General features: G+C 43.9%; 1 protein-coding gene across 1 annotated transcript in view; it reads left to right on the top strand.

Moving 5' to 3' along the window:
* NSUN2 (NOP2/Sun RNA methyltransferase 2) overlaps positions 1 to 14,497 on the top strand; it is a 56,579-nt gene that overhangs the window by 8,429 nt on the left and 33,653 nt on the right. Inside the window, 4 exon segments of the mRNA XM_073678614.1 lie at positions 5,779 to 5,884; positions 6,987 to 7,058; positions 8,760 to 8,844; positions 10,241 to 10,433. Of these exon segments, the coding sequence (XP_073534715.1) occupies positions 5,779 to 5,884; positions 6,987 to 7,058; positions 8,760 to 8,844; positions 10,241 to 10,433 (456 nt within the window).

Raw genomic sequence — 14,497 nt, 5'->3', positions numbered from 1 at the left:
GTAGATTCCCTTTTGTGGTGGACAGTCAGGGGAAATCTAACCGCAGGCGTTCAATGGTCCAGACCAGTAGATCGGGTAATTACGACTGACGCAAGCAGTTCCAGATGGGGGGTTCATCTGGCAGAACTCGCAATACAGGGTCACTGGGCTTACCACGAGGGGGGAGCATCCTCAAACTTAAAGGAGCTTTGGGCCGTAGAAAGATCCCTCAGGGGCTTCCTCCCTCACATCCAAAATCACCATGTCCAGGTCAGGTCCGACAACCGGACAGCAGTAGCCTATGTGAATCACCAAGGAGGGACAAGGTCACGCCCTCTGATGGTGGTGGCAGACAGGATCCTTGGTCTAGCAGAGCGAAACCTCCTATCCCTCAGCGCCCTTCACATAAAGGGGATAGAAAACGTGAAAGCAGATTTTCTAAGCCGCCATACCCTAAGACAGGGGGAGTGGGGGGTTGAACCCGGAGGTCTTCCATCAGATTGTCCAGTTATGGGGGCAGCCAGACATAGACCTGTTCGCCACAAGGGCAAACAGAAAGGTGCAGAGATTTTGCTCCCTAAATCCGGCAGAAAATCCCCATGCCGTAGATGCCCTCCAGATTCCTTGGGGGTTCAGGAAGGCCTATGCCTTTCCGCCATTAGTGATGATTCCAGTAGTGGTGAGGAAGATCCGGGAGGAAGGCGCCAGGGTGATTTTGATAGCCCCTTTTTGGCCCAAGAGGCCTTGGTTCTCTCTGCTTCGGCTAATGTCGGTGTCAGATCCCTGGATTCTACCAGAGAGGCCGGACCTTCTCATGCAGGGACCAGTATTCCATGCCCAGGCCAGGGGGTTCCATCTTTCGGCATGGAATTTGAGAGGTCGCTATTGAGTAGCAAGGGGTTTTCACCAGGCTTGGTTTTCTGCTCCCCAATAAAGTAGAAACTAATTACAACTAAGATTTATAGCAGGGTTTGGGGTAAATTCCTAGAGTTTATAGATATCCCGCTATCGAGCAAACCTCCGATCAGAGGGATCCTGGAATTTCTGCAAAAGGGGCGGGACCTGGGTCTAGCTACAGGGACCCTTAAGGTTCAAGTTTCAGCTTTGGGAGCACTCTACAATTGTAATCTGGCTGGGAATAGGTGGATCTCGAGGTTTATCAAGTCCTGTGCCAGAGCAGGACCGGTTAGATCCTTGGGACCTGAACTTAGTCTTGAACGCTCTTACTAGTGAACCATTTGAACCTCTACACAAGGTTTCTCCAAAAATTCTCACCCTTAAGACCATCCTCCTAGTGGCCTTAACGTCAGCCCGTAGGGTGGGTGATCTGCAGGCCCTTTCGGTTAATCCTCCTTACACACAAATCTTTGAGGATAGGGTCACCTTGCGGCCAGATCCAGCATACCTTCCCAAGGTGGTATCTAGATTTCACCGTAGTCAGGAGATTGTGCTACCCTCGTTCTGCAGCAATCCCAAGAACCCAGGGGAAGTCAGGTTCCATAGCCTAGATGTTAGGAGGTCCCTGCTACAGTACATTCACATGACTAGTCTGTGGAGGAAAGACGGTTCTCTGTTCCTGGCCTTTCAAGGGTGTAGGAATGGTCACGGGGTGTCCAAGGGTACCATCTCTAGGTGGCTCAGGGAGGCCATTTGCTTAGCCTATACGTCCACAGGGGTTCCAGCCCCGGACAATGTGAGGGCTCATTCCACCAGAGCCGTTGCAACCTCCTGGGCAGAGAGAGCAGACGTCTCGATCGAGCAGATATGTAGGGCTGCTACTTGGTCTACACCATCCACCTTCTTTAAGCACTATCGGTTGGATCTATCCTCTTCTGATCTCACCTTTGGGAGAAGGGTACTTCAGGCGGTGGTCCCTCCCTAGGGTGCTCATAAATTCTCCAAAATTCTCTCAAGGTGTGCTGTCATGGGGGAGGGGAAAACACCAAGGTTACTTACCGGTAGCCGGTTTTTCCTGAGCCCATGACAGCACCCGTAGTTTCCCCCCCTTATTTTTTCTATGTTTCTCACACCCTGGTGTGCACTGTTTGGGGTGGTGTGTATATGTATATTGTGGTGTTGGTTATGTGCCTAACCTGTTTAGGGAGGTCCTCTCAATGCTCTGTAAACAACTGAAGCGAGGGAGAGGTACCGCCCTTTTATTTCAGACGGTTTCCTGTCCTTGGTGGGGCGGATCCTCTCTCTCAAGGTGTGCTGTCATGGGCTCAGGAAAAACCGGCTACCGGTAAGTAACCTTGGTGTTTCCTTTGTATTTTAGGCAAAATAAGTAATGTTTTTATTTTTTAAAAATTACAAAAAGGAAAATGGGCTGATGCAAAAAATTTGTCACTCTTGAAGATTTATGTGCTCAGATACCTTTAACCAAGGTTTCAGACCTTAATTAGCCTTTTAGTGTTATGGCTTGTTCTCTATCATCGTTAGGAAAGGCCAGGTGATGCACATATCCCAGCTTTATAAAAACCTCAGCCTCCTCTAACCTTTTGCCAAAAAACAGCAGCCGTTGGTTCTTCTAAGCAGCTGCCTAGCACTCTGAAAATGAAAATGGTGGAGGCCCACAAAGCATGGGAAGGCTATAAGAAGATAGCAAAGCATTTTCAGCTCAAGATGTAATTAAGAAATGTCAGTTAACAGGAACAGTGGAGGTCAAGATAAGATCTGGAAGACCAGGCAAAATTTCAGTGAGAGTGGCTCATGGGTAAATAAGAACCCCCCGCTTGACTGTAAAAGACCTTCAGAATGATGTTGGTGACTCTGGCGTTGTGGTACATTGTTCTACTGTTCAGAGACACCTCAACAGTTATGGCCTTCATGGAAGAGTCATCAGAAGAAAGCCTCTCCTGCGTCCTCACCAGGGCTGTGGAATCCGTAAGCCAAACCTCCGACTCCACAGCACTGTCTCACTACTGAGCATGTACATAAAGTGCAGCACAGATTTATAATTAAGCTTAAATCCTTAAATCTGGAACAGACATTTCATAACTTTCCCAAATTCCTATGGAAACATTTACAGCACAAACTGCTTTGAACTACTGTACCCAATTTATTATATATTTTAGGAGTCCGATTCGGTCCACTTTATACCGACTCCAACTCCTCCAAAATGGACACAGACTCCACGACTCCGACGACACAGCTCCTCACCATAAAATTCAGCGTCAGAAGTATGCAAAAGAAAATCTAAACAAGTCTGATGCACTTTGGAAATTGATGAGGTTAAAATAGAACTCTTTTGCCACAATGATGTGTGGAGAAAAAAAGGGCACAGAATTTCAGGAAAAGAACATCTCGCCAACCATTAATCATGGGGGTGGATCAATCATGCTTTGGGATTGTGTTGAAGTGAATGACAGAGGGAACCTTTCACGAGTAGAGGGAAGAATGGATTCAATGAAATTTCTACAAATTCTTGATTCAAAAACACCATCTGTAAAAAAGCTGAAGTTGAAAAGAGGATGGCTTCTATAAATGCATAATGATCCTAAACACAAGTCGTAATCCACAACAGACTACCTCGAAACGCACAAACTGAAGGTTTTACAATGGCCCTCACAGTCCCCTGATCTGAACATCATTGAAAATCTGTGACTAGACCTCAAAATAGCAGTGCATGCAAGACGACCCAGGAATCTCACAGAACTGGAAGAATTTTCCAAGGAACAGTGGATGAAAATCCCTCAAACAAGATTTGAAAGACTCATTACTGTGTAAATGTGTTTACAAGCGGTGATACTTGCAAAAGGGGCTGCTACTAGGTACGAACCCCCACCTGCAGTGCCCCAGGAACCTTTTGGCCTGACCTTGGTAAGTCCCCCAGGGGCTCACTTCCATTTTTGGATATATTATGGCTTACTTATACCTATCTACCTGTGCTCAGTATGTGGTCCTTGTTTATGTAGTCTGAACTGCCTTTTATTATTTTGGCAGGTAGATTTCAGGCCTATCTGTTCTTCTGCGCTGCAGCTTCTTGGGACACTCCACTTATGTTGTCTGTACACATAATGTTATTAATTGTGTATTATATTCAATTAACTCATGAATAAAATTTTGCATCGGCCTATTTGCATATATATATATATATATATATATATATATATATATATATATATATATATATATATATATATATATATATTAATTATTATTATTTTTTTTTGCCTAAAATACAAAGTAAATGTGACATCTTTAACTTTAGGCCTTTTTAGACATCATTTCATCTTCAACTTGCTTAACTGTTCACAATAACAGTAATTTCGACCAGGGGTGCCCAAATTTTTACGTTTCACTGTACTAGAAGAAAAACCCCAACCCCACAAAAGCTTTCAACAGGTGTCTGTGTGACACTTGACAAATGATCTGCTCTCCTCACTGGTCTCACTGCAGAGCTGTGTGTGATTCCTAAGTGCCAGGAGAAATCTCACAGCAGAGCTGAGCGATGTCTCATTACAAACACTGTTGTCCTCAAAATGACTGCCCTGAGGTGAAAGCTCACAGTCTATGTAATCGCACTTAGAGTATCTGTGCTCCCTCCCAGCACTTTGTAATCACAGAGCTCTACAGTGAGACCAGTGAGGAGAGCGGACTGTCATTACATGTCTGACCGTGACAAACCTGCTGTAAGCTTTTGTGGGGGTGTTATTTTATTTTTTATTTTTTCTCCTGTATGTTGATGCCTGCTTATGATTGGTCAACTTCATGTAGTGGAATAATTACTCGCCCCTAGTTAAACACACAAAAAAATAAATAAAACTCTTGTAATGCCCCCTTGGACAAAACATAAGTTTTACCCTTAACCGAAATTGAAAAATAAAAACTATGGCCCTGATGCATCAAAAGATTTTCCACCAGAATTCTGTCTGAAAAAGATTTGAAAAGTTGCCAAGTATTGATTCAGCTTGAAGCTGTACTAAAAGTTTGCAACTTATTATGATCACCTTCAACAAATGGATGTGGCGTGGTGGCCACTGATCGTCAATTTCATAAGTGGCGGCATTCACTATGCCGCAAATGTTACTCCAGCAAGGAATGGAGTAAGATTTGTGGTGAGACGTACACAGAGGTGCACGCCTTTCATAGTAAGATTGTAAGTTATATTCACTGGAGTACCCCTTATCGCCTGTCTAAGTGATAACTTCTAGATCGGTGAGGGTCTGACCACTTGATCACACTGATCAGCAGAAAGGGCAACTTTTATCCTTCTTAGATTGGAGCATGAATGGAACGGCAGTCATGGGCATTATCGCTCTATTCTAATGAGGATGAAAGTTCCCCGTTCTTCGGTGTTGGTCTTCACTGTCTGACCCCCAGCGATCTATAATTTATCACCCCTCCCTCAGATAGGTGGTAAGTATTCTTATCTTCACAGTGCAACTCCTTTAACATTATGTGTTTACTACTGTAAATTGACTTACTGCAAACTACGTACTCCTCCTTTTGATAGAAAAATACTGCTCCAAAATGCTAAATGAGTTTTTTTACCCTGCTGGAAAATGTAGCGCGTCCTGTGGATGTCGGTGTATGTGTGATGACTGCTAACACGTATTGGTGCATATTGAAATTCCATTATGTCAGTTTTCTGATGCCATTGCATTGTGGGGAATGGCGTTCAAGTTTAACGCCAGATTCATCTAACACATCCACGCTTTTTCTGACACTTACGTGGTGCAAATGTAGTGTATGTTCCTGTAGAATAACATAATGCTGTAGGTCTTGACTGTACTGTAGTGTAATGCTGCATTGTGTTCCCCCTTGGATCAGACTAAAAGTCCTTTACCCTCCACATAGGTACCCTGATGAGCTTGCCTGGCACACAAACCTGAGCAGAAAGATAATTCGCAAGTCCCCGGAACTGGAGAAATTTCATCAGTTTCTTATTAGTGAGACTGAGTCGGTAAGTTGGTATCATGGGAGCTTTTCTCTTTCCGTTGCAGAAATTTTTTAAGCTTTAGAATTGATTTATTTTTTTTCTAATGTACAGCTTTCACAAATATACAAACTGACTCTTATCGAAGCTTTAGGCTAAGTGCCCACGATGCAGAAATGCTGCATATTTTTTCCTCATCTCCCTGGCAGGAAAAAACGCATGCGGATTTTACATGCGTTTTTCCCGCCAGGTAGAAGCGTTTATCAAGCGTTTTTGCATGCATTTCTGCATGCGGGTTATCAAGCGCTTCTCCAAGCCATTTTAGCATCACTTGGAAAAGTGCTTGACAACTTGTTCACACTATATAAATCCATGCAACCGGCATGGATTTATATAGTGTGACCAAGTAATTGTTAAAAAAAAAAAAAAGAATAAAAATGGTAAAAAATAAAGATTGTACTCGCCTTCTGATGGCCCCCAGTCTTTTCTCCCCTGCGTCCGGTCTCTTGCACTGCTCGCGGTGGTGTGAAAGGACCTTTCATGACGTCATTTAGTCATGTGACTGGTCAGCGGTTGCGTGACCAGTCACATGACTAAATGACATCATGGAAGGTCCTTTTAGACCATCGCGAGCCGCCCAACACACCGGACGCATCGCTGAGGAGGCGGGGGGCCATCGGAAGGTAAGTATAATCTTTATTTTAAATTCTTTTTTTTTACAGGTACCAGGGTACCCGGGTCTGGATGAGAGTCTCATCTTCTCCAGACCCGGGTACCATCCACACATAGAATCGCTTAATATCCACATGTGCACATGCAGTCATACGGATATTAAGCGATTCAATGCAAGTCAATGGCGGCAATTACGCTGCGTGTCCGCAAAATTAATGGACCTGCTGCGTATTTTTCCGCAATGATAATCCGCAGCGGAAATTTCCGCAGCATGTGCACAGCACATGCGGATTATCATAGGGGACCATGGGGCACATATTACCAAGCATTTTTTTTTAAGCGTTTTCACTGCTTAAATTCCGCTGCAAAAACGCTTGAAAAATGCATAGTGGGCACGCAGCCTTAGGGATAGAATCTTCTTAATGGATTATTTCTGGGCAATGTTTTATGTTTTTAGGGTAATATAAGTCGCCAAGAAGCAGTCAGTATGATCCCTCCTGTTCTCCTCGGTGTCCAGCCACATCACAAGGTAAGATGCAGTCAAGAAAAGAACATTGACTCCTTACTGTCTGTGCCAATTTTGGCCTTAAATGACCAAGCCCCACTTAGCTAATTTTTCGAAATTTTGATATTCCCAAGCTTTGAGTGCTTACACATTTAAACCAGATTGTCATACCACACAATAAAGTTAGCAATTCCCATATGTTTACATTACTATAACACCATTTTTCAGAATGTTTTTTTATTTTGTTGGGAATTTGCTATTCAGTTTGAAGTGACTGAGGGACCTCTGCAGATCGGGAAAACCTCCGAAGTGATACCATTTTAAAAACTGCCCCCCTCAATTTATTCCAAATTGTAGTCAGGAAATATTTTAACCCTTCAGGTGCTTCCCAGGAATTAACACAGTGGAATGGAAAAAATGAAATTACAGTCTCTACTAGAATGTTCCTTTATCCCCAGATTTGTTATTTTCATAAAGGGTAATAGAAGTAAATGGACCCCACGATTTGTTAAGCAATTTCTATCGAATGCAGGAAAACTGCATGCGTAGTCAAAAACTGCTGTTTGGGAACATGGCAGAGCTCAGAAGAGAAGAAGCGCTAACTGATTTTTCTAGCACAAATTTGTCTGGAATAGATTGTGGACGCCGTTTGGCGCACGTCAGGGTTCGGAAGGGAAAGATTTTTATTTGATTTTTGGAGCTTAAATTTTGCTGGAATAGAAAGCAGATGCTATGTTGGTTTTGCAGAACTTTTGAGCTGCCAACAAAGCAGGATCCCACCCCCACAGTTCTTGCCATTTTGGAAACTAAACATCTCAAGGAGTTTATTAAGTGGGGGTTGGAGAGTATTTTTAATCTACAGGTGATTCACAGAATTGTATAAGTTTGATCTGTGAAAATGAAAAATTACATTTTTTTTTTTTAAACTAAAATGTTGCTTTTGCCCCAAATTTTTCATTTTCACAAGGGGTAATAATAGAAAATATATTCTACAATTTGTTACACTATTTCTCCCACATGCATCAGTACCCGATATGTAGTGGGAAACTACTATTTGGGTACACACCAGGGTTCGGAGGGTGGTCTGTTGAATCGTAATTTTGGCTCTAATAGATTTCAGACACCATTTCACATTTACAGCGCCCCTGAGGTGGCAAAACAGCAGAAACTCTCCTTCAAAGTGACCCTATTTTAAAACTAAAACTTTTAAGGAATTTATGTAGGGGTGTGTAGACATTTGGAACCCACATATGCCTCGCAAAATTGTATACACTGGGCTATGGAAAAAAAAAATTCCACTAAAATATTGCTTTAAAGGGGTTGTCCACTACTAGGACAAACCCTTCTTGATCTAAATGTTTTGCCTTGATAAAATAATAAAGCCTATACTCACCTCACTTTCATGTGGTGAAAGTATGCAAATCACCTACCTGTGGTCATGTGCCCGCCTGCCCTCACCCGCAACACCAGAAAATCCTGACCACATGCAGTGCACACGCTGTTTAGAAGTCTATAGTTACATAGTGACTGCAGTCTTTTATCAGAAGACTGGACAACCCCTTTATTGACTGCTGTAAAATGGCATATCAGCAGTTAACAGGTTAAAACTCTTCTTTTTTTATCTTCTTCTATTGGAAATGAAGTGATTTAGTACTTTACCATTTTGACTTGATGTCGTTCTATTCTATTGCTTATTGGTACTAATGACTGTTTTTTTGTGCCTAGATCTTGGACATGTGCGCAGCCCCAGGATCTAAAACTAAGCAGCTTATTGAAATGTTGCATGCCGACATGGACATACCTTTCCCTGGTACGCCTGGCCTGGCCGTCCTTTATCTTTATTGTCGCTAGTTGTTGATTTCTGAGCTGTATAGTTTAATACCTGCCTTTTCAGCTATTATTGAGTCACATTTGTAGCCATTCCACCAGTATAACCCAGTATGTAGACTGGCTTTTAAATGGGAATGCTATATGAGAGACTACATTCTGTATAGAGGGAAAGGTAAGCAGCATTGGGGAAACAGATTGGCACATAGAGGATAGCTTCTGCATCCCACCGTGAAGAGCCCAGCAAACAGAAATAGGAAGACTAAAGTGAATTTTAGGAAGTATGTAAGATGATGGGAAAAAGACCCAATAAACCGTTGTAGCCACAAGCTTTAAAGGGGACCTGTTGGAAATTTCTACATCACCAAACCATTTATATGACTGTGTAACCCCTTTAAATGATGAGCAAGTAAATTACAATATAACTACAACTTGTGTGTGTATAATAAATATAATAATATATTAGGCAAGACAATGCATTTACAGCTCCTTAGCCTTGCTCTGTATTTCCTGCCGTGTATTGGAGCCAACAACCTGTCAATCATACAGAGGTGAATGGCGCTGGGCAGGGAATATAGCATGAGGCTGAGAAGCTGTAAATGCATCGTCACACCCAATGCACTTCGAGATACGTGTGTGTGTGTGTGTGTGTGTGTGTGTGTGTGTATATATAAAACTTAAAAAACACAACTTCTCATTGCTGGAGGTCTTTTTAAGGTGAGCCTGTCATGTCGCCACACACTTTTAACTTGTAGATATGAGGTTAATATGCAGGTTAATAGCGTTCAAAAGTTGCCCGGGCGCCACACTGACTGACGGCCGGCTCTGTACTGATGCACTGCTGTGCCAGCTGTCAGTCAGTATCGAGGCGTACTTACAGCCGCTGCTCACTGTGTACTTAAGCGGTGACGGAAGCCGCACCAGCCGCTCCTCTAGGACTGAGAGACTGAGGCAGCTGGGAGGAAGAACGTTAATTTCCTCCCAGCAGCCGGGCTGTCAGTGCGGTGGCCACACAGCTTTAGAACACTGTTCACCCACAGATTCACCCCATGTTTGCAGGTTTATAGCGGATGCGGACATGATAGGTTCCCTAGACAGTAATGTAAATGGTCTGTGGTCATAGAAGTTTCTCACAGGTTCCGTTTAACTCCAGACTGTTCAAGCTTTTGGCCGCCAGTGATTGAGTGCCGGCATTCTCCGTATTTCCGATCAGTGCCATCACTCGCTGCTGAGCGGTGAAGCTTTCTTGCTCATATGCAAGGTAAAATCTCTGATACTGTGTTGATTGGCATAAAAACTAGTATTTGGAGAATGACATGTTCAGAACCTGTTTGGTTCAGTACACCGTACGTATTTTATAGTGTGGTTTTCTATTTCAGAGGGGTTTGTTATTGCCAATGATGTGGACAACAAGCGGTGTTACCTGTTGGTTCATCAAGCTAAGCGGCTCAATAGTCCATGTGTCATGGTTGTGAATCACGATGCCTCCAGCATTCCCCGGCTCCTGGTAGAAAATGATGGTGTTCGTGAAGTTTTGTTTTATGACCGAATACTGTGCGATGTGCCATGCAGGTATTTCTAGGTTTCTTTTTGTATGTCTGTAAGTTCATGTTACCAGCGATTCTGCCCAACAATGCCCACGCTGTACTTGGCATCAGCATTGTCTTGATGAATCCAAGGTTAATCAGCTGCTGGTGGGGTCATGGCACAGGATAGAATAGCTGCAATGGGAAAGCTCTGTGTATACCAGATGTTTTTAACCCCTTGCCTCAACAGCCAATTTTCATTTTTATGTTTGTTTTTCCCTTCCTTTTTACAAGAAAAACATGTTTTTCTGTCGTCATATTATAAAGGCAAAGATGATACACCCATAAAAATCATTGCATGTCCAAAAATTAAACTTTCATTATACATTAAAAGAAAATTGAACAATAAGGAAAAAACTAATTGAAAACATGTTTAAAATGGTAAAAAATAAAGCCAAGAAATTTCTATTTTGGGATATGATAAAGCTAAAAACTGGAAAGGAACCCCCCCCATTTAATGTCCAAAACTGTGGACTATTAAGCAAGTGAATCCCCACACTAAAGTAAAACAGCCAATAAATATAACGTGAGAAAATAAATAACTTTATATATTTATTATAAAGGAGGGGAAACAAGTCCCTATGTACATCTAGAAATTTATGGACACAGCAATGCCAAATGTTTGGTCTGTTTTTTTTTCTCTGGACAAAAAAGATGGGTAATTGTCCTTTGCCTCTCCTGTGTGTGTGTGTCCGTCTCTCTTTCCGGTCTGTGTGTGTGTATGTGTGTGTGTCCGTCTCTCTTTCCTGTCTGTGTGTGTGTGTGTCTGTCTCTTTCCTGTCTGTGTGTGTGTGTGTCTGTCTCTTTCCTGTCTGTGTGTGTGTGTGTCTGTCTCTCTTTCCTGTCTGTGTGTGTGTGTGTCTGTCTCTTTCCTGTCTGTGTGTGTGTGTGTGTCTGTCTCTCTTTCCTGTCTGTGTGTGTGTGTCTGTCTCTCTTTCCTGTCTGTCTCTCTTTCCTGTCTGTCTCTCTTTCCTGTCTGTCTCTCTTTCCTGTCTGTCTCTCTTTCCTGTCTGTCTCTCTTTCCTGTCTGTCTCTCTTTCCTGTCTGTCTCTCTTTCCTGTCTGTCTCTCTTTCCTGTCTGTCTCTCTTTCCTGTCTGTCTCTCTTTCCTGTCTGTCTCTCTTTCCTGTCTGTCTCTCTTTCCTGTCTGTCTCTCTTTCCTGTCTGTCTGTCTGTGTGTGTGTGTCTGTGTCTGTCTCTCTTTCCTGTCTGTCTGTCTGTGTGTGTGTGTCTGTGTCTGTCTCTCTTTCCTGTCTGTCTGTGTGTGTGTGTCTGTCTCTCTTTCCTGTCTGTGTGTGTGTGTCTGTCTCTCTTTCCTGTCTGTGTGTGTGTGTGTCTGTCTCTTTCCTGTCTGTGTGTGTGTGTGTGTGTGTCTGTCTCTCTTTCCTGTCTGTGTGTGTGTGTCTGTCTCTCTTTCCTGTCTGTGTGTGTGTGTCTGTCTCTCTTTCCTGTCTGTGTGTGTGTGTCTGTCTCTCTTTCCTGTCTGTGTGTGTGTCTGTCTCTCTTTCCTGTCTGTGTGTGTGTCTGTCTCTCTTTCCTGTCTGTCTGTGTGTGTGTGTGTCTGTCTCTTTCCTGTCTGTGTGTGTGTGTGTCTGTCTCTCTTTCCTGTCTGTGTGTGTGTGTGTCTGTCTCTTTCCTGTCTGTGTGTGTGTGTGTGTGTGTCTGTCTCTCTTTCCTGTCTGTGTGTGTGTGTCTGTCTCTCTTTCCTGTCTGTGTGTGTGTGTCTGTCTCTCTTTCCTGTCTGTGTGTGTGTGTCTGTCTCTCTTTCCTGTCTGTGTGTGTGTCTGTCTCTCTTTCCTGTCTGTCTGTGTGTGTGTGTGTCTGTCTCTTTCCTGTCTGTGTGTGTGTGTGTCTGTCTCTCTTTCCTGTCTGTGTGTGTGTGTGTGTGTGTCTGTCTCTCTTTCCTGTCTGTCTGTGTGTGTGTGTCTGTCTCTCTTTCCTGTCTGTGTGTGTGTGTCTGTCTCTCTTTCCTGTCTGTGTGTGTGTCTGTCTCTCTTTCCTGTCTGTGTGTGTGTGTGTCTGTCTCTCTTTCCTGTCTGTGTGTGTGTGTGTCTGTCTCTCTTTCCTGTCTGTGTGTGTGTGTGTCTGTCTCTCTTTCCTGTCTGTGTGTGTGTGTGTCTGTCTCTCTTTCCTGTCTGTGTGTGTGTGTGTCTGTCTCTCTTTCCTGTCTGTGTGTGTGTGTGTCTGTCTCTCTTTCCTGTCTGTGTGTGTGTGTGTCTGTCTCTCTTTCCTGTCTGTGTGTGTGTGTCTGTCTCTCTTTCCTGTCTGTGTGTGTGTGTCTGTCTCTCTTTCCTGTCTGTGTGTGTGTGTGTCTGTCTCTCTTTCCTGTCTGTGTGTGTGTGTGTGTCTGTCTCTCTTTCCTGTCTGTCTCTCTTTCCTGTCTGTCTCTCTTTCCTGTCTGTCTCTCTTTCCTGTCTGTCTCTCTTTCCTGTCTGTCTCTCTTTCCTGTCTGTCTCTCTTTCCTGTCTGTCTCTCTTTCCTGTCTGTCTCTCTTTCCTGTCTGTCTCTCTTTCCTGTCTGTCTCTCTTTCCTGTCTGTCTCTCTTTCCTGTCTGTCTCTCTTTCCTGTCTGTCTCTCTTTCCTGTCTGTCTCTCTTTCCTGTCTGTCTCTCTTTCCTGTCTGTCTCTCTTTCCTGTCTGTCTCTCTTTCCTGTCTGTCTCTCTTTCCTGTCTGTCTCTCTTTCCTGTCTGTCTCTCTTTCCTGTCTGTCTCTCTTTCCTGTCTGTCTGTCTGTGTGTGTGTGTCTGTGTCTGTCTCTCTTTCCTGTCTGTCTGTCTGTGTGTGTGTGTCTGTGTCTGTCTCTCTTTCCTGTCTGTCTGTCTGTGTGTGTCTGTCTCTCTTTCCTGTCTGTCTGTCTGTGTGTGTCTGTCTCTCTTTCCTGTCTGTCTGTCTGTGTGTGTCTGTCTCTCTTTCCTGTCTGTGTGTGTGTCTGTCTCTCTTTCCTGTCTGTGTGTGTGTGTATGTCTGTGTGTGTGTCTGTCTCTCTTTCCTGTCTGTGTGTGTGTGTGTGTCTGTCTCTCTTTCCTGTCTGTCTGTCTGTGTGTGTCTGTCTCTTTCCTGTCTGTGTGTGTGTGTGTCTGTCTCTCTTTCCTGTCTGTGTGTGTGTCTGTCTCTCTTTCCTGTCTGTGTGTGTGTGTATGTCTGTGTGTGTGTCTGTCTCTCTTTCCTGTCTGTGTGTGTGTGTGTGTCTGTCTCTCTTTCCTGTCTGTGTGTGTGTGTGTCTGTCTCTCTTTCCTGTCTGTCTCTCTTTCCTGTCTGTCTCTCTTTCCTGTCTGTCTCTCTTTCCTGTCTGTCTCTCTTTCCTGTCTGTCTCTCTTTCCTGTCTGTCTCTCTTTCCTGTCTGTCTCTCTTTCCTGTCTGTCTCTCTTTCCTGTCTGTCTCTCTTTCCTGTCTGTCTCTCTTTCCTGTCTGTCTCTCTTTCCTGTCTGTCTCTCTTTCCTGTCTGTCTCTCTTTCCTGTCTGTCTCTCTTTCCTGTCTGTCTCTCTTTCCTGTCTGTCTCTCTTTCCTGTCTGTCTCTCTTTCCTGTCTGTCTCTCTTTCCTGTCTGTCTCTCTTTCCTGTCTGTCTCTCTTTCCTGTCTGTCTCTCTTTCCTGTCTGTCTCTCTTTCCTGTCTGTCTCTCTTTCCTGTCTGTCTCTCTTTCCTGTCTGTCTCTCTTTCCTGTCTGTCTCTCTTTCCTGTCTGTCTCTCTTTCCTGTCTGTCTCTCTTTCCTGTCTGTCTCTCTTTCCTGTCTGTCTCTCTTTCCTGTCTGTCTCTCTTTCCTGTCTGTCTCTCTTTCCTGTCTGTCTCTCTTTCCTGTCTGTCTCTCTTTCCTGTCTGTCTCTCTTTCCTGTCTGTCTCTCTTTCCTGTCTGTCTCTCTTTCCTGTCTGTGTCTGTGTCTGTCTCTCTTTCCTGTCTGTGTGTGTGTGTGTCTCTTTCCTGTCTGTGTGTGTGTGTCTGTCTCTCTTTCCTGTCTGTGTGTGTGTGTGTCTGTCTCTCTTTCCTGTCTGTGTCTGTGTCTGTCTCTCTTTCCTGTCTGTGTGTGTGTGTGTCTCTCTTTCCTGTCTGTGTG

Source organism: Phyllobates terribilis, unplaced genomic scaffold (assembly GCF_046119375.1).
Source record: "Phyllobates terribilis strain yellow unplaced genomic scaffold, ASM4611937v1 Scaffold_4__5_contigs__length_816908805, whole genome shotgun sequence".
Lineage (NCBI taxonomy): Eukaryota > Metazoa > Chordata > Amphibia > Anura > Dendrobatidae > Phyllobates > Phyllobates terribilis.
This window is presented reverse-complemented; position numbering and strand designations above follow the sequence as displayed.